Source organism: Trachurus japonicus, chromosome 2, assembly GCF_045865225.1.
Source record: "Trachurus japonicus isolate A0001 chromosome 2, Traja_1.0".
NCBI lineage: Eukaryota > Metazoa > Chordata > Actinopteri > Carangiformes > Carangidae > Trachurus > Trachurus japonicus.
In genome coordinates this window covers 5722240-5742909 of record NC_140908.1, presented here as the reverse complement: position 1 = coordinate 5742909, position 20670 = coordinate 5722240, and the positions used below count along the sequence as shown (strand labels likewise).

At 40.0% G+C, this 20670-nt stretch overlaps 1 protein-coding gene across 1 annotated transcript in view; it reads left to right on the top strand.

The window, feature by feature from the left end:
* The window catches only part of LOC146990677 (gamma-aminobutyric acid receptor subunit gamma-3-like), a 77649-nt gene that overhangs the window by 36173 nt on the left and 20806 nt on the right, over nt 1-20670 (top strand). Inside the window, exons 4-6 of the mRNA XM_085797181.1 lie at nt 12308-12399; nt 12836-12967; nt 15881-15963. Coding sequence (XP_085653307.1) covers nt 12308-12399; nt 12836-12967; nt 15881-15963 — 307 coding nt within the window. The remainder of the gene's footprint in view (nt 1-12307; nt 12400-12835; nt 12968-15880; nt 15964-20670) is intronic.

The following is a 20670-nucleotide window of genomic DNA, read 5'->3' as shown; positions in this document are numbered from 1 at the left end:
CGACAAAACTTAGGCCAAAACCCCCCAAAATAACTATAGCCTATGCATTTTGTTCATAGTTACAGTCCGTGTTGAAAAATATTACCTTAGAGTTTGGTTTCGTTGCCTTTTGCAGACCGCCTTTCTTTTCAAACCTGAAGTCAAGTGCCTCCCTCTATCGTCGTGGTCCCCTGTGCTACGTTCAGGAGTAATCAGAACTCAGAAATTCTAGCTTCTGACACTCAATAAATTTTGTTAATGCTAAATAAATTCAATTGCTTGATTTCAGTTCACTTGCATAACTCAGCTAATGTTACCTGCCAACACAGGCTAACTAATTTAGTCAATACAATAGCAATTAACCTCTACATATTGCTGTAATCATAGTGTAAGATAAACTAAGCAACCATTATAGGCTAATGTATAATTACAAATTAAATGTACGTTGAAATGTCAACACAAAGTAGCTCTGAAAAGACAGCAGAATTTAAGACTTTAAACTAAAGAATTACAAGTTGGAGAACCATTCAATTTATTTTTAACAACTCAGAGTTCCCTTTTCCCAGCGTTCCGACTTGCGTGAACGCACCAGTCCCAGAAGGCAATTTTGGACGCAAGCGGGAGATCGCATGGATCCATGGGAGATCGTCGCTGCCCTGCCCGCTGTTCAGGTGAAGAATGTCAACATGGCAAATTTATTGAGTGAAGAGGACACGATACGCAACCGGAGAAAAATAGTGGTATGGATGCAAAGAAGAGGAATCCTAAAGCGTGCATGACCTGCTCCACCTGCAAGAGGCCCATGCACCTAAACGTTGTCTCCGAAGCTGATGGATATGTAGGTATGGTAAGAAACGCCATTGCTACGTTTATTTTATGCTCAGACATGTCCACTTTTCACATCCGGCTTTGGAGGAGGGAGGAGGGGGAGATATGAATTCGTAAATATGTCCGGTTTTCATTGTTTTTTACGGGACCGTTCAGCAACTGATGATGGTGTTTTGCACAACTTGCTATTGTAACGTTACATCTTGTGTGCACGCAAATGTCAGGGCAGCATTGCCTCATTAAAAACTGTCCAAGAGTGGGGCCACCCCCATAGCGTGCACCATGTATTTTGAGTTTTGACTGCAGGCCAGTGTGCAATTTTAGAGACATGTCCGACCTGGATGGGGGGCTAGTGAAAAAAATAAAAAATAATGAAAGGAGGCACTGTCGAGCCGGCTCACCTGCAGCCCACACAGGTGACAACTGCATGAGGAGCAGTCTGTTGTTTCTTCCTAGGATATTATTCATTCATCAGTTCATGTAGCACTTATCCATAACGCATATGTAATAATAAATTGCATCTGGTATGGGTATATCCAGAGACGTTGGTATATCCCCACCCTGCTGCAGGCACAGATGTACAGTAACTTAATATTTTGTAATTATCAGTTACAGTGTTGGTTAAATCTATCGCCAATTGATAATTATTAACATTATTTTTCTTACTCACCCATTAGGTCATGTGGCAGAAAAGGCCATGCCAGAAGAGGAGATCTGTCAGAAGTGGATCGATCTTCTTCAACTATCGTAGGCCTCTCCGAAGCCATTTGGAGTTCACCTATCGGTTGGTGTTTTTTGTTAACATTACCCATTTTAATACCCATATGCAAATGCTGAGGTCCAAATTATTCATATACTTCTGATTGCCTGTACATGATTTATGTTTTAATTTTTAATTTTACTAAGATCAACTATTTCTGTCAAAGGTATTCTAAGGGATTGAGGCTGAGACAGATGGATATGATGGAGGATGGTATTGCCAGCAGCAGTCGCACTTTGACGAAGATGGCTTCCACTTTGAGAAAGGTGGCGAGCTTACCAGCGGGCACTTGGAGATATGGAATTTGACCATCACACAGTATGCCATAAAAGGCATTTTGTTGACCCAGACACATGGAGCCCACACTCAGCATTTGGAACGTGCATGGCAGACGTTCAAGGTTGAAGTGTGGAGGCACCATGGAAACTGTACCACAAAACTTTTGCAAGAACATTTAAAAGTGATTGGGCAGTATTCATAGATTTCTTATCATTGGCCGACTCCTGCATGTCATTCATAAATATGCAATTTGTAACTGTTGAAAACTGAGGTACATCAGCTGATAAGAGTACCAAAATATTGTGCCTCTACCTGTTTTATTTCGTATTTAAAACTTGTAGATCTTTAAAAGTATTATGTAAGTAAGTAATAAGTAATATGCATTTTTTCTGATTTTGGTTAAGAGAAGTGCTTTTTTATTGACCTATATTCTCTCCATAGGTCAATAAACCATTTTGTTTCTGCAAAATAAAGAGTTGTTTTAAAGATCATTATGGTGTATAATTTTTAACTTACACTTTACTTACTGCCACCAAAATACTGCTCCTAAGTGATTATAATTGTGTTATAATGTCATACAATTACTAATAACTTCATACAGTGTTGTCACTTTACTAAAAGCTCTTAAAGTCACCCTATAACATATTATTGATATTTATAAGGCATTACGCCCTTTCCATAACTGAGTATTTAGTATATGTTCTATGTTGAGCAGTTCTATGTTTGTCTTTACCACTGGCTAGAGTATAGATGGTTATAATGTGTTATGTGACCCAGGACTTCAGATTCTTCATTCAAACACTGTTGTCACTTTATATGCAGGTATAAAACATTATAAGTGCTTAATTTATAATACATTATGTCCACACTTGTAATACTTTATAAACCTTGGTATAAGTTCTTATACATGATTATACACCATTATAATGACATGTATAAAGCATTATAAATGCATTATAACGTCTTATGCATGTTCTCCTAATGCATTATAAACTAGACCTTCATAGAAAGTGTTACCAGAAATTCTTCTACTTAAATGCCCTACTTTCATGATATAATATCGCTGTAGCAAGAACTTTTTACATTTTCCATAAATTTCACCCAAAAGTCGTACATTCCTAACACTTTCTGTGAGTAGTGTGTATTGTATTTGCATGTTAATGTTCTAGCACATGCTACAGTAAAGCTAGGAGCTAAGGTGCTTCCTAAGTCTGCAGTATTAAAATCAAATTGTGACAAACTGCATAATCAACCACTAAAGATCATTATCCTCGCAACGACACGAATGTCAGATCCTTTCCAACAGACATTGTTCATGTGCTCAGTCACCTGACGTTGTCACAATATCACATGAAAAATTCATGTGCAGCTTCACTTGGTGTCAGATTTATCTCATAGGTGCAACTCCGCCACTGTCACTTCAGTAAGTTTTACATCGGTTCTGCAGATGACGAGGGGGGATTATGAGTTTGTTCTTAATTTCTAACCGACATGAATCTGTTGAATATTTGTTATACTCTACTTCATGTAACTGTTCCTGGCAATGTTATCAGAAAGGTGGAGGCTGCCAGTGAGAGACCTGTGAACAGAGCAGGAGAAGAAGCTCTCACATCTTGTATTTACATGTTCTAGTTGAAATATGCTCCAAAACACGTTTTAATGTGGAGAGGTGCTGTCAGAGGCTCCTGTGAGCCAGAAGCACTGAGCAGCACTGAGCAGCTCTGGCAGCGGTGCAGAGACATTCCCTCCTAGAGTTGGTCTTGGCCGTCAGAGGAGGACAGAGTCAGGGAGGGAGCTCATGGATTTCAAACAATAAGACTATATTTATATACTTAAAAAAAAAATACTAGAAGTCAAACAAATCTGTCAGTCAGCGCGGCATGAATGTTGTGTTTTATTTTAGAAATGGTCCAAAAAGCTTGAGATAACAATGAATGCTCGCACTGCTGCACTACAACTATTAAAAAAAAAAAATCAATTTTCAAAAAGAAACTTGAAGTATAGTTTGCCTTGAAAACAGGGAGGAATATTCACACTGCACTGTCAGATTGTTTCACTTTTTAAAACAAGACAGAGTTTCAGACTAAATAATAGGGAGATTGTGTGCATTGAATGGTGCAGTATATTTTCAAAAGCAGGTCAGATGTTTTGTGTGGAAAAACTTACGTAACACTTTATAACACAGCCTGAAATTAACAAGTGTAATTTACTGGTTCCCTCTGGTACTTAACCCAGTTGTTTCTCCCTTGTTCCCTATTGTCTTGTTTTCTTCCACTTTATCCACGGTAAATTAGCAGTTGAAACCAATAAGTGTTTTATTAATACTGTAGGTGACGCGCACAACCGACAGTGTGACCAGATTTTAAATAGTATACTGTATATTATGTATGTGTTTTCCCTTAAATACTTTTTTTTAAACTATAATTTAATATTTCGATTATTACTGCATTCTTTTTTCTCTCAGTCATCCCTGCCTCCATTTTCCTCCCTTGTATGCACAAGCTGCTGTTATTTGTAAACAGAGGGATGAATAATAAAATGATAATAGATTTAGTTTGCCCTGCCACAGTTTCACGTTGGATAACCTCATGCATCCACACAAACACTCATACACACTTGCAGTTTAACAAGGAGACAACTGGACTTTAAGGATTAGATTGCTAACCCTAAAAATATCTGTAAATATTATGAAATCGAGTAAAAAAGTTCTGTATTCTTTATGTATTTTAGGAAGTGTAAGGTAGACCAAGTCAAGAGCTTGTTATGCAAATGATCCTCTACATAATCTTGACACTTCTTAAAACTTAATGAGGCGGCGGTGTGGCCTCTATACGGTGAACGTAACAACAGATACAGTTGTTTATGTTTATGCAGCGTGTCCTGGTCACAGAAGGGGGTTGATTCAGGATCAGGCTGATTACTTGACACCTCATTGGGGGCATCATACGTTCACACCGGTTCAATAAACATACATCCATGCATCCCAAGTGAAGGAAAGGGCCGAGCCCTGAACAAGCCAAACAAAACACAGACGGCTTATAATCAGTCCGCCTCGAGATCCCAGACACTGTAATCATTTCAACATCACTGGGAGCATAAATCAATTCATGCCACGATGACAAGGAGTTTTAAGAGGGGTAAACGTCCATGTATTTATGTGATGACACTCCACACACACAAGAACTCATATCATGCACTTGGGGATCACTTGAGGACCCTTCAATTATCACGCTTTGCGATATTTCTCAATCTGATCCCGTCGCTTGTTGTGGAAAATTAAGAACTCGTTCAGAGGATTTTAACCATTCAGGATCAATATTACTGTAATTAGTCCCTATCTCCAACAGAGGGGACAGTAACTGCCCCCCCTCCCAGCCACTTCAGAGTGGAGTCGAGACATCTCAGAACAATTCAGGATAAAATAACTGTCTCATGCAGCCAAGTGCAGAATTTGTGCTTTTTCCAGATGTCAAACATCTCTTTAAAGTGCCTTTTAATGTAGTTTCTCTGCGCGTGGGTGTGCATGTGCCTGTTTCTCTCTGTCTCTCTTTTTTTTATGCTTTTCCATGCTTGACCTTCATTGATGTGACTCATTTAGGTGCTGCGAGAGTGAGGCTGAAAATTCATAAGAAAAGGTTATCTGATTGCAGTGGCGAAGGTCGTTGTTCTTCGCCGCCTCCACGAAGACGGCATTAAGGCGGCGTCATGAGTTAATTCAGAAAAATGAAACAGCATTCACTGTGCTTAATTGCATTCTCTGAGGCAGATGAGGAACCTCAGGGGCCCGATAATATTTTTCTCTTATATAATTGTCACTTGCGACCTTTATGAAAGGCTGACATCTGATCAAACTAAAGTCAAATGTCTGCCAATATCTCGCCACTTTTTACATTTTTTTTCCACCCTGCAATCACACCGTAGGTCTTTGAAATCCAATCTCTGTCGACTGTGTGCTTGTTTCATGGTTTTTGCTGGAATTACTTCGTAAAAAATAGTGTGTGTGTGTGTGTCAGTACATTGGTGCTGGGATTTTCCTTGATCCATCATCAGAAGGTGAAAGAGTTCAAACAGAGGTGTGTGGAGCTCTCACTCGTGTTTTTTGGCAGCTCCCTATTAAAAAGTAAAAACTGTCTAATTAATGGGTTACCTGTCAGTCAGCTCACGGCGCGTTTGTAAAAAAAAAAAAAAAAGGGAATGTGAACTTGAATAAGATGAGAACTAAAAGCGGGACGGTCAGACATGTTATATTTATGGGCTTATGGTTCAGTGAACGCCACATCTCAGTGACACCTTGAGGGAATTTTCCTCAAGTGTGGGACAAATGTTCACACGGACACAAGGATCCAACATCTCAACAACAGACTCAGTCCACCTGAAGGGAGTTTGTTTAGATTAGACAAACTCATTAGCTGTTGGTCAAGAGAGTCAAAGGTCAAGGTCACAGAGACCCCTTATGATCACAACTCACAGATTCATGCACTAATTATAAAACATAATAACTCAAACGTCTAAAGAGAAAATTAAGTGCTGACATTTTCAATCCAAATGGTCAATGGTCAAGTCGACTGTGACATCATACAGTAATGACCTTAAAAAAGACATCTGACCATTGTCCAGATTGAGGTCTTGTGTCCTGCACCTTGGCTGGTTTGCCTTGAGGTGGTAATTGTAGTATGTCTTTGCCATAACCGGTATCTTTCCACTCGCCTTATCTCATTGCCCCGAGGAGGGATTACAGCAAAAGTGAGAACTGTAAAAACAATGGCCTTGGATGTCAGAAAAACAATCCAGTTTTAACTTGTGTGTCAGTGCATGTATACCCACGAGAATGCTCCCCAACGAGGAGCGAGAGCAGCGAAACCCTCCGAGGTTGTACAGAACAGGAGCTATGCCATCACACCAAGTATGGTAATAAGTATATGAATCATCAGAGTCTGTATACAGCATGTAGCAGGTGGAACAAAACACAACCCGCAGCTGCAGCATTATGGCAACATCATATTCTACAGACCGCGTTCATTTAATGTGACTGGTGAATATGATTTGGAGTCAGCTGATATTGATTAGCTGACATTGCAATAACTGCATTACTGCATGTATCTAAATACTCCCTCTGTCTGTCTTCTTCCTGCTCCTGCATGTCCTTCTCCACCGCTCATCACTTTGCTCTTATTAGATTTCATTTCCCTCTCCCGTTTCCTGCCTAATTTAATCCCTCTTCTTTTTCCTCCTCCTCCTCTTCTTCCTCCGCTTGTTTTTCCCCTCCGAATCAGCGCACGCAGAAATGTAGTGTTTGAAGTGAAACTCTTTTATCGGCATGTAAATTAATTATGAGCTATTTGTGTTTGATGGACTATTCCTGAAGCCTGAGAGCAAAAAAGAAACACCTTTTCAAACAAACTGAAAACAGCTGCTGGTATCAACATCGGTTAAAGGACGTGTTGCTCGTTGGAGACAGATAAACTAGAGGAGCTGCCCGCTGTTCTTTAAGACAAAGAACTTTTAAATCCTGCCTCTGCTGCTGATATTATTGTTTCACTCCGGGGTTCGACTTCAATATTGTATTGTATTTTATTAGAGCGCATTTGAGACTAAAACTAATAAAGGCTCAACTGCCTGAAGCCGTTTTCATGCCATCTAGCCAGATGAAATTGTTGCCACCATGACATCATTTTGGAAAAAACCAATACATGTACATTAATTACCCTTTACTGGACTTTCCATTTGTTGTTGAATTAATAATATATAATAAAGGTAGATGTAGCCTCCATGACATCACACATAGGTTTTGACAGTTTTAAAGAGAGGGCTGCTGCACTGTTGCCACCTTGTGGAGCCAAAACTTTGTTGGAGGTGATGCGTTGCCCTATTAATAATGCCAGACATGCAGTACAGTATGTATTCCTGCTGTTAAATTGGGCATTTTGACATTTGAATCAATGGCGAACAACTTGCTTTTGGAGATTTCCATCCATAGTCAACGATCTAACACTTTACATTACGGTTGAGCAATCTGCACACATAAAACCCTAAAACTTCAACCCACTAAAATCTATTATACCTCAAATTCAAATGTGATATCGTACAGTATGCAGTGGGAAATTAAAGTTTGAAACCACTTTACAGTTCAAGTGAAGTTGAAAGTCACAGTGAAAGTGACAAGTCAAAATTCACGCCTCTACTCTCTGGCATAACTCAACACAATCCACATATTTTTAGACCACGTGTAACTTTAATTTCCTGACCAACTATTTATATCCATGGGCACAGTGAAAATGAACTGCTAATAGCTAATAGCAGCTCAAATTGTACTCCAGTGCGGCACACGACAGTCACACTACGGCTGCGACTGAGACAAACAGGTGTTGATCGAACCCCGGGCGAGACGCTCAGTGAAGCAGAGCCGACAGTTTGCATCATTTTTCATTTTCCTCCTCACAAAACAGACTTCAAGAAAACAGCCAGGTATGCAAATGATTCCCTTTTGTTGCTTTCAAAGGTCTTTCTGTTTGATTCTCGGGAATGAACAAGAGAAAAGCGTGTTCATGAAATTAGTTCCACACACACACACACACACACACACACACACACACACATACACCAAAGCAATCCTCAAAATGCCACTCGTATCCGCAGGTGCCGTACAGTTTTGTTTATTACACGTGTGACAGAAGTTCATCGTCACCCCTGAGCGCCGGTTGAATGGTCGTGTTTACCCTTATTCCTGCCTGTCACACACAAGGAGCATCACTGAGAGGCTGCCTGCAGGACAAAGCAACAGCAAAGCATCCTGGGTGGATGTGTTTACGCGGAGAGGAGGGGCACGGCGGCCTGGATGAGAGGGATCTGAGAATAAAACTGAATATCTAAATATCTTTCACGCTGATGAAGTATCATCAGAGCCAGCATGAGGAGTGGACACATGACTTAGAGAAAAAGAACACTCCTCATGTTTATCTTTTTTTTTCTTTTTTGCTTCTTCTTGCGGGATTAAAAATGTAGTCCAGCGACCAATTTTCTGGGAGATATAAATATTTAACTTATAAATATTTATACCAACTATGCTGCATAAGTTTTGCCTGAAGTAATGCATTTGTCAGTGATCTGTGCTTAAGCTTGATATCCCCTTCACTGCAAAGCCTAATATAATGAAGTGCATAAAGATAGGACTTTAGAGCTCCCTGGACGGTCGCTGGTCAGAGATGAAGCAGAGTGCGAGTGAGATGTAAGTGTCGCAAGATGCATTGATCGCCCATCGCTGAGGATGCAAGAGAGTAAAGTAAAGGTACCAGAGTGTCAAAATATTCCTTGACCAGCAACAGTAACAGCTTCATAAGTAACTTGTTAATTTAATTATGAGTCTCACTAACTGAACTCATGTAGTTTGACCTGGTCACACAAGTGCCTCACCTTCTCTGCCTGGTGAAGAGTGCATGTGTCGTTTCATTTACACATAAAAATGCTTTTATTTAACTTCCTCTGGTGGAGAATAAACTAAAAAAACAAACACAATTTTATATTTGATGGACTTTTTTTCCAGTTTGTTTTTCTTTCTGTGAACTCATATCAGAAAATAACCGGAGGAATCAGCGATAAACAATAGATGACTAACTGTAATTACTGATTTGAAAATGTGGGTACCTGTGAGACCAATGACTGCAAAAGCAATATTCAATTGAGCTGCTGTGAAGTACAAAGATAATATATCTGCCTTTTGGGGGGAAAAAAACATGTTTTTGGTACATGGAAGTAGAAAATGTGGCTGAGCAGGGACAGTAGCTGCTGAGGAGTGAGAAGCCTCCATGCAAGAATTATGAGGCTGGATAAAGAGGAAGCTATTTGTTCGGATGCTGTTCAAGTCAGGCTAATTAATTTCAGTCAAATGTGTTTTGCTGTCAACATCCTTTGGCTTTAATAATGGATTCCATATTATCGGATGCTGGTACTGTATTCTCATTTCCAAAGACTAGAGGGCCACAGTTGGTGATTTGTGCCTGTAACATGCCAACAGCAAAGTTTATTTACTGGTATCCACTGTGCTGAAAGAAGATGGGGTCTTTTACGATGTACTGCTCTCATTTCATGTGTCAAAATAAATAGAATTATCCTGCAAATGTTCAGCATTGAGGCTTTTCAATTGTAGTTTAATGGTTTTCCATAATGGTGATGTTTTATTGATAGTAATTCACTGCTCAAATTAGATAATTTTTAATTCTTCATCATATCTGTTTCCTAAGTTCCCCAGTATCTATAGCATGTGCTGTGTAAAACTTAGTTAGGAACAGTAGAGACACAGTTTATCACGTTCTGAATATTTAACAACCTAAAATAAAATATTTATGCCCTAAATAATGAACTTGCAACTCCCATTCGCTGACTTTTTGCACTGGATCTTCCCAGATGACAATATACAATAGACTTTTGATTATCTCTCTCTGAAGCCATTGCTTCATTGTTTTTGTGTCAATAGCAATAAAGTAATAAAGGACCTTTAACACCTTCATTTTCTGACTGAATGGATCACCAGGGGAAAAACACAGGCTTATTTCAGTCAGGTATCTCTGCACACTCAACCTTTTTTCACTCGATTTTTCACTCTCCCTCAATTGTTTTGCATAATGACCATGAATAATGGACCTGCTTCAGTGCCTTGTCTTGTAGGTGTCGTCCCCAAAAGGGCCCAGCTGAAGCAGAAAATCCCATTTGGGAACTGCCGTGAGAGTTCGTCCCTCGCCAGGCGGGACATGTTGTGGTCTTACTCTGTCTGTCTGAATTATGGGTGTGTCGCTGTCAGCGGGCGTCTCCCTATCATTATCCTCCAAAGGTCACGCAGGCTGACGGTAACAATAGGAACTGGGTGACAGATGTATTGAGAAGGTCAGGTCTTATCTGTCTGGTGTTGGAAAAGAAGGGCAGAAAAGTCAGGAGGTGAGTGACACTGGTATGTGTGAATTTGTGAATCGGTGGCTACACTATGATTAGGCGCTTTGAGATAATATGTAATAATTTGACGCTATATTAATTAAACTGAGCTGAAATGAATTAAAGGGCACAGGAAACCTTCAACTCTCCTTCACAGAAATCCCCCCGTGATTCTCAACATTCCCCTAAAACCCACATCATCACTCGTATCACATAATAATATACTTTTCCCCCGATGTTTCACATCAGCTTTCAAAGACTCCACACTGTCTGACCTTATTGAAGTATCAAAGTGCCTTGTTTACACCCTATAGCGGACGTCCAGCTGATGTACTGACCTTCTGCCGGCCATGTTGGAGGTCCTCAGCTTGTGAGCAATGGGAAAGTGTGAATAGCTGGCTGTGTGGTTTAAATAATGCTCATGGGGTCTTACAATACTCAATACACAATCTGTTCTGTCTTCAAATATCATCAAAACAATAATGGTTTCCTTTACTTCCTTGCTTAACTTGTGTCTTAGCTACTTGAAAATACGATTTTGGTCTCAATGGGACTTGATCCAATTGATGAGGTAAAGCTTGCAGCTAAACCTGACGCCATGCGGTTACCATGAAGAAAACAGAATTTGTAGTCAGTGACTGTAGTCAGCAGTCCCCACATCTATCCCACTTCAAGATAAATGCCATTAATTAAAGAGTCAAAGATAGTGAAGATCAATGAATGACAAACCCTTTGTCAGCTACTTCTTGCACAGTTATATTTAGCCATTTTCTTGATGTAGGTGGTCGATTAGACACTTTCTGCCAAAACTGGAGCCTCCCAGTGAGTTGGGTGGTAACATTAGTAACCTGTCACATCGTGCACTAAAATGCTCTTTGGATTTTGGCTCTGATCAAAGCAGCAACTGCGGTATAACCCGATTAACCTCGCAGTGAACAAAGCCTGTTTTGCACAACAATAAAAAACCCTTTTCTCATTACTTTAAGTGTGTTTTCTCCGATCTCACTCAAGCATGGTGGATTAAGAAAATGTACTCAACTTTGACACTGGGGAAACAAAGTTCATGCAAATCCACTTTCTCAAGGATTTAACTTATTGTGTGGTGAAAAGTTTGCCCAACACTCGACATGGAGTTCTTTTAACAATGCCAGCGTGACTTTGACTTATTTCACTGCCAAGTAAGGAAATCCAGAGTCAATGTCTTGGTTCTGTACAGCTTCTCACAATTAAAAAAGCAGGGTCATTGCTGAGGTGATAAAAAAAAAAAAAGGCGAAGTAAACAGTTTGTGAGATGGTGTAATTTAATTTCCATATCAAAAGCAGAGTGTGTATTTAGTGTTTCAAGTGCGTGCCGTGCTGCTTTAGGATCTTCTTTGATGTGGACACGTCTATGTTCGAACAAACACATTATCAGCTCCTCCAGAGGAACTAGACCGAGACCACAAGCACACAGGCTTCCAGCACATCTCTTTGCTGTCTCTATACTCCTCTAAAAGGGTTTGTCAGATCATTATATTGACTCTATTTTTCTCTCCCCAGGAGTACCAGATCGATATTATCTTCGCCCAGACCTGGGTGGACACCCGTCTGCGGTATAACAGCAGCAGCATGCGGATCCTAACCCTCAACAGGTACAGTCGACTCACCGAGGATACGATGCAAACGCCCTGACAGCTTTATTTTAAATTCTCCAAGTATGTCAGCTGTGTGGCTGTACAGCAGCACTAATACCTATAGTATGTGTTGATAATTACAACGTTTTCTGTTTAAACAGCTCCAAGACACTGCTGAGTGTCTGTCTCTCCACTGTAGCAACTATTGTGTTCCATATATCTCATTCCAGAACGACGTTCTTTATTCTCTTGGGGAAAGGCCTGCAATTAATGAAAGAAATTGATTGATGCGCTTTGCCGCCCTGGTATTTTATTATCCTCTTATTGCGACGTGGAGCTGCTTCATGCTTTTAAGAAGAAACTCTGAGGGAATCTCAACTGCAATCATAACATACCTTCTGCCCCCTCTCTCACTTTTCTATACTTTTTTTGTGTCTGTCTCTTATTCAACCAGCAATATGGTCGGCTTGATCTGGCTGCCCGATACCATCTTTAGGAATTCCAAGACCGCCGACTCGCACTGGATAACAACACCCAATCAGCTGCTGCGCATCTGGAACAATGGAAAAATACTCTACACACTGAGGTAAAAAAAAACAACAACCTCCAGAACACATGAAAACACATTGTATGGTAATATGGTAGGATTAAAAACAAAACACTGACAGGTGGCACCTAAACAGTGAATTTAGCAGGAAAACCTGCACTCCATACATATCATATAAGTGGAGCATGTTTACATGAAGCTGAAAGTTCCTCATGCCTTTCCATCCAACCGTCAACTTTTGTAACCTTTCTAGATCTTAACAAAGTCACCTTTGGCCTTTAAAAGCACCATGACTAAGCTTAAACCGAGCGGTGGATAATCAGAAACCAGTCATATCAATCATTTTTGCACCAGTGCTCCAGAACAGACAAACAATGTCCTCCTGCTGACAGGGGCACAGTCAAAAATGATCTATTATTTGTTGTTATTTACAGCTAGATTCAAATATTTGGGCTTCTGATTTTTTTTTTCTTGTCTATTAATATAAACAATGTGATGTTTTTGTATTTTTCCAGTATTAAAATCTGCACCAAAGCCTAGCTTTACTTTTGGCAGAGGAGGATAAAACTTCTCTAACAACAAAGCCACCATGTCATGTGTACTTCATTTTATTCTCTTCATCCTGACAGCATCTCTGTGGTAGAGAAAAGACACTCAGGACGACGGGTGGTTCGTCAGAGGCTGTAGACTGTGTGTGTGTGTGTGTATGTGGGTGTCTGTGTCTGTGTCCACAAAAAAATAATAACTCGACTCAAATCCTACCGTGTGGGTTCTTTTTTTAATTTGAGTGGCATCTGGGTTTATGAACCTTCAAGCCCTGACATGAGCTTTTTCTGTCTTGAGGATCCAATTTCACCTGCGTGTCCAAGATCTCAAACTAGACCCTGACTGAATCGCAAACATCACCCAGAGAGTTTGTTTTTTTCAGCCCCCTTTGGAGGACCAGTTGCACAGCTCCTTGCTGCATCAGGGTAGCTGACATTCTGTCAAATCAGTGTCCTAAAACGACAGGTGTGTGTGCCAAAGCATGTGAGCCTCCTCTCTGGGAATTCACAGTTTTTTTTTCATTCTTGACTAGAAGATTTCAGTTCCTCCTGATAACTTATGATGTCTCATACTGTGTGCAAATACTCAGCAGGGACTGATGAGGCTTTTGCACACAGCCAGCTTCTATTTCTAGATTTATGGAGAAAAGAAAGGACAGACATAAAGTATATTAAATGGTCCTAATTGCCTAAAATGTAGCTCGTAATTGTAGGGGGATGATCTGGGGCTGTTGTAGAGGCTAATAACTCTGTGATCACGAGCTCTAAATTGAGTCATAGATATTCTTTATAGCACCAGTTCATAACTCAAAGCCTCTTCTCTAAAGCACCAGCAAGTTTAAAGCTGCACTAATCAATATTTTTAGATTGACCGATGATAATGAGTGATGTGATAAACCCACAGTGAACTAGCACCTAACTCTGCAGTTCCCCCACAGCTCTGTGTAGCTGTGTGGAGCACTGTCTTGGTTCTTTAATGCTCATTAACTTTTGTTTCCAACTGCACAAAGCAGTGGGGAAAAAGCTGTGATGAATCCACTGCATGCTCTCTGACCAGACCAATGGTAGAAAGACAAATGAAACAACCAGCTGCTGCTGCTGTTGCTACTTAGCAAACAAACGAGCCAGAAATAGATTACATTTGACTTGGGGAAGGTGTTCGTTTTGGTTTAGGCTCCTTCACCGTTTTGGTCCATCAATCTCCTCAATCAGGTGACAAAGATGTCTAACAATGATTATACGTTCTATTCCTGACTGTAGTTTGATCTATCAAGGGTATTGAACTTCCCTCCAGAGTAGCAGTTATAGGCTTTTGTAACCATGACAGCGACACACAAATATTTTGCCACTACACCCGTTCCTAGAAAGATTCAACTTCTGGATACAACAGAAAAAAGAAAATGTTCTCCTAACAGCCACAAACTTTCCCCAAAATGTTTGGCATTTAATAGCTAATTTCACTTCTGCTAATGCGTGTCCTGGTGATGAATCTGAAAATTATTGTTTCATTAAAAAGATATTAAGTTCTGAAGAGGCGTGTGTTTGGAGGCGTACTGTAGTTGCCTTGACTGACACATCTCTCACATTTCTGCCGCTGTGCTGCTGCTCGCTCTCCTCACCTCCGCTCAGCTCCCACAGTCGTTAAGATTTGGACACCCTGGACGCTGACGAGCACGAGAGCCGGCATCAGTATGCAAATGAGAAACTGTACATCATCTGCACTTTGTTTACCTGCTGCAACAAGCAACCTGAGCGAGGCAGCCTCTTCCTGCCTTGATTGAGGCTCTGCTTTTGTAATCGAGGTCCTCCAACTAATGAGGAACTAAACCAGAGAAAAAGACTCAACAATGGAAAGAAAAAGCCTAATTTTTAACTTTTTTAAAAATGAATAATTCGCTTTGACAGCTATTTCTGCATCTATAGTAAAAGCAACAGACTGAGAATGCACACTGCTTCAGACACAGGTGTATATTCTGCATGTAAAGTTAATCCGCTGCGTCTCTGTGATTGCTGCTGCTGCTTCAAAACATCTGTTGTTGTGACTTGTCCAGTGATCACAACTAAGCACTCTTGTTTTTAGAAGCGTATGCCTTTTGGCCCTGGCCTATACGTTTATACCACCATCGCAAAAAAATAAAAATAAACATAATGTCTGACGCTGATAATTAAACAATATAATTTTGAGGGATTTCACACACCAACCAGGAAACCGAGTGTGATCCGTACCATCTGGTCCGAAGCCAGCTGCATACACTATGGAGCATTAAGTGCATCATATGATGTAAGCGATGATGAACACCGTGCATTCACGCCATGTGCTTCATAATGAAGAGTCCAAAGCAGTTTCATTGCCTTGAATGTCACTGTCTAAGTATTTCTGTCTCTGTGTGTCTCTCTCCCTCTCCAGGATGACCATCAACGCAGAATGCCAGCTGCAACTACATAATTTCCCAATGGACGAACACTCCTGTCCTCTCGTCTTCTCCAGCTGTGAATATTGGCAACACACACACACAAACACGCTCACTTACGCACCCACAAAGACAAATATGGTCATATTCCTGAAGGGCAAAGCCGTATTCATGTCGCACCTGCCCAGGAGAAAACTTTTAAAGCTAAAAACCGAGGGAAGAATAGGGGAAGAAAGTTTTAAGATGACATTTTAAGATACAAGAAATCCCAGCAGGGAGCAGAGAAAGTCATGAAAACTGTTCAGGTGGTTGTTGAGTGGGTGGAAATGAAAACAGGATTTCATGCCAAACAAGAAGCGCAGACATTGAACTGTTTCCGCCTGAGCAGCACGAACACCGAAGCAGGTAAACCCACCTGGGAGATGCAGAGAGGCAGCTGAGGTGACCTTAAATGGGGCTGTCCCTGCTTCAGTGGGAATTATTGATCGGTGGATTGGGGGATCGCCTGCATATAGAGGGGGATATTTGCAAAGCCTGGCACTGTCTGTTACCACATTTTCATGTGTTTGAGTATGTATTTATATCAACAGAGGCTGGCTTTATGTGAGGAAATAGTAGTTGAACTGGCTAATGTTGTTGTTGAGAGATTTTTTCAAACATTATTGGCTGCTGCAGTCATATCACAATGAGCTGTTGCTGCTGTGAACCATTAAGTCAGGAAATACAGGCAGGTAAAGTTGTGTGAGAAATGACACATAGCTCCTCTTGTGCTGCGTTGCTGAAGCAATGTGTCTTTAAAATTTGAGTGTCTCTCTCCCTCTCCCTCTCTCTTGCTGTTGTCTGCTCCACAGTCTCTCGCCCTCTGTAAGTGTCAGATAAAAACAGTGCCGCAGATTTACACCTGCTTTTCCAAGGCGTTAAATTTCAGGCGCAATTTTGTCTGCGACGGTAAATCAGGCTCTGCAGCTACTTCCCGTATTTTATTCCTCAGGACAGAAACGCCTTCACCAACACAATGCGTGAGACCAAACAGTTTTCGGAGGTGCTGCTTATCCTCCATTTTATCAGCACCAAACGTCGCTGTGGTCCTTCAAAAAAAAAGGACAAACACAACTTCAGTGTATACTGTAGGTTCAGAAAGCAAAACACAAACATTTTGTTTTGAATTTTAGACAAATTTCTATGTTGATTTTAAAAGATTTTCAATCCGTCATCATTTTTTGCAAGAGTTTTTCGCTCTGTAAGAGCAGTGCAGACTGTACAGTAGGTTTGTCATTCAATAGCTTAATGGATTCGGTTGACAGATCAGCAGCCACCACTGATTCTAAGAATTGGGCAGAGTATGAAAGCACGCAAATACAGGATGTGAGGTACAGGGACAAAGGAGGTGTGAGGATAAAAAAGCAGCGAGTCAGTCACAGGCAGAATGAGAATAGTTATTTTGAGGCAATGATTTGATGCAACAGGCTGCAATCACTGAAATGCAGGTATGCAGGTACCTTGATGCATTCAGTGGAAAGAGCTTCATTGTGAGGAAATGCAAAATGAGGATTAGTACATTTAATGGACAAAAAGCTCAGAAATGCTTTACCCTACTGTAGCTGGTCTCGCTCAGAATGATCCGGCTACTTACAGACACACAAATGGTCCAATTTCTAAATGAATGTTTACATTAACTGTTCTTTTGCCTTGTTAATTTTTACTACTTTCCTCTAATCAATATCATTAATTAGCTAAATATTCCTGCAGACACAAACTGTAAATGAGAAACAAAAAGCAATCAGACTATTTAAGCCTTAATTCCAATTAAAAGATACAGCAATGTTATTCTCTTTACTATTTTTATTGTCAGCTGTCTTGATGCTAAGCTACGCTAACCTGCCGTAGTCTTAGATTTACCAGACAGACATACTGTAGTTCCCGAAATGTTGAACTATTCATTTAGTTCAACCAAACAAAAGTGGGCAAAAAAACAGCTATTAACTGTTTTTTTATTATCTTCCCCACCACATAATAAGCACTGAAATCACATTAGATTTCATATGACGAGTTATTGTACTGGACCAGACATCTTCCACTGCTAGACATGATTTAATTTTGGTAATAATCATTACCTGATGCGACTGTGGATGGCAGTATTTGTCACTGGCCATTATTAAAGCTCTCCTCAATTGACTTTTTTTCCAGCTTATATACAATTTGCTCGCAGTGTGATGAGACCGGATGTTACAGTACTGTCGCTGGTGAAAGAGCTATTGACCACAAATGGGCTTCCATTATGTCTCTGCTCTCAGTGAAAGGATTTGCAGTAATAACCCCCCCACCCCCAATGCCACCAGCCCCCGTTTCAGTGCATGACCATGCGGCTGAAAAGGATGAACAACTCATGTCTCTGATAGCACTGAATTAAAGATATGGAGTTACACAATTTATATTTGAAGTTAACTTTGCGAGAATCTAATGAATCAAATGTTAAGATCACGATAACTAAATTCATATACAAATTATGACACAATCTAACACAAACGTTTGATAGAAGAATAAAATGATGACGTTACGAGATTAAATTAAAGGGTCAAAGCCCAACTTCACTGTGACATGGCTACGTTCTGTAAAAAAAAACTCCTCTGTCCATTATTCACTGCTGTTACTCAGAAAAAGTTTGATGATCTATTTTCTACGTCTTGGCCGGTTGTCAGAGGCGGCAATCCAAGTTTTTTGTAAGTGTGTGACCTTTTCCAACTTCTTCCAATGAAGCCTTCCCAGATGGTTCTGTGTAACAAACCATCTGGCCCCTCAGTTTAGAACACTGCTATTTCCCAGCCATGTTGATAGCTAATCATTACTCAAACATATTTTGATAGAAAAAGAATCGCTGCATAATTTAACGGTACATGTTTTACATTTGAATCCCTCCAATCAAAACTCAAATAACTGTGCTTAATTCAGGATTTTCTGATCTGTGCAAGATTTCTCAGTAATTAAGGCACAACGGCTATAAGATAAGGAGATTTACTAAAACATAAGCCAAAGTTTAAGAGGTTTAATTACCTCAGAGTTGAACAGAGTCCTCTTGATAACAATAAGAGTATTTCTCCTAACATCTGCTCTACGTTTTTAGGTGTCCAGACAACATGTATAGCTACTGTCTTACTGGAAACACCACCTAATAATTCCAATAAGCAAAGCATCCATTTGGAAGTTCAAAAGAAACCATTGGTAACCCTTCAATTTACAGGCCGTTAATTACAAGATGATGTCAAGAAATAGCCAAGAAATAACAACTAATTGCGTCATAATGTCTAGAAATAGCCTAGACATAACGGTCAACTTCATAGTAATGTCGAGAAATATACTGTAGCCAAGAAATAATGATTGATTGCATAGAAATAGACCGCAAATATCGGTCGACTTGGTGGAGAAAAATTCTGGCCTTTCCCAAAAAATTCAAAGCATGAAAAGCATGTGAAATTTTTCATGTGCCTTTATGAAAAACATTGACCGTTATTTCTAGGCTACTTTTTGACATTGCTAGGCAATTACGGTAATTGTTATTTCTTGGCTATTTCTTGATTTTATCACGTAATTAACCGCCTGTAAATTAAAGGGTTACCTATTACAACAAAACACTTTGCTTTTAGGTGCCAAAGGACAGCACATGAACTAACTGAGCAGCAAGTGTTTGGACTCAGATCATCTCCGTCTGTTTTTCATAAACATGTTGCCACCCTGCAAATTACACATTTCATGGCAGATGGTTCACAAGATGAAGATCTGTTTTAGAGGAGAGAGAGGCAGACTAGAGGTGACTTATTATAGTGTCTCTCAGCCACTGTACACCAGGGCCAGATCTGATAGCAAAGCCACAGTTGGCTCTCACTTTTCTCCAGTGTCCAAACACATAATCCTTTCTTACCCACTTTAACATGCACTGTTATCTTTCTCTAATCACTCAAGAGCTGTGGCTGTTAATGTATTATGATATTACAGGAGCCTAATGCACAATCCCTTTTGAAATGTTATGTCTCTTCATCATGAAGCAAATTAGAAAGTCTCCCCATTATGGCTTTAATCGGTTTCATTTATTGAGATAGAACATTATAAACATGATGAATGCTTCAACGTTCACTAATCTTATCAATTCTGATTATTTTTTGATTGCAGATACACGTGGAAGCAATCTGACATCTTGAAAACATGTATTGAATTGCTTTGTCCATGTTACACAGGAGCTTTCAGAAATAAATATACGCCCACAGAATGATACGTCGAAGAAAATAACTTTTGTGACTACCAGGGGGCTCGGTATAAAAGCCATGAAAAAAATGTAACTTTGATTACAAGCTCTTTGGACTCTTGTCCACACCACAGGCGTCGAGTACTGAGGAACACCCTCTGTGGTGCTATGTTGCCATATAGATTCTTACATTGCACATCCTATTAAATGCTAGCTATGACTAAGGGCCAGCAGGCACTTGGACGTAGGGCTGTTCGATTTTGCCCAAAAATAAAATCCCAATTTTCTTCTCTCAAAAAACGATTTCCAATTACGATTTTTTTTGTGAAATGACAAACTATTTTATGTTTGTGTCTTTTTAAATTGGTCATGTGAAAGAAGGGAAAATGTGAATGTCTGTACCAAATCCATTCAAGACTTATCTCGAAACAATAAGTCATTAAGATTCATCATCTAGATATTAGGGTACCTCACAGGATAAGTGAATATATTTGTAGCAAATTTAATGGCATGGGATTGTCCTGCTCAATTATTAACACTATAGAGCCT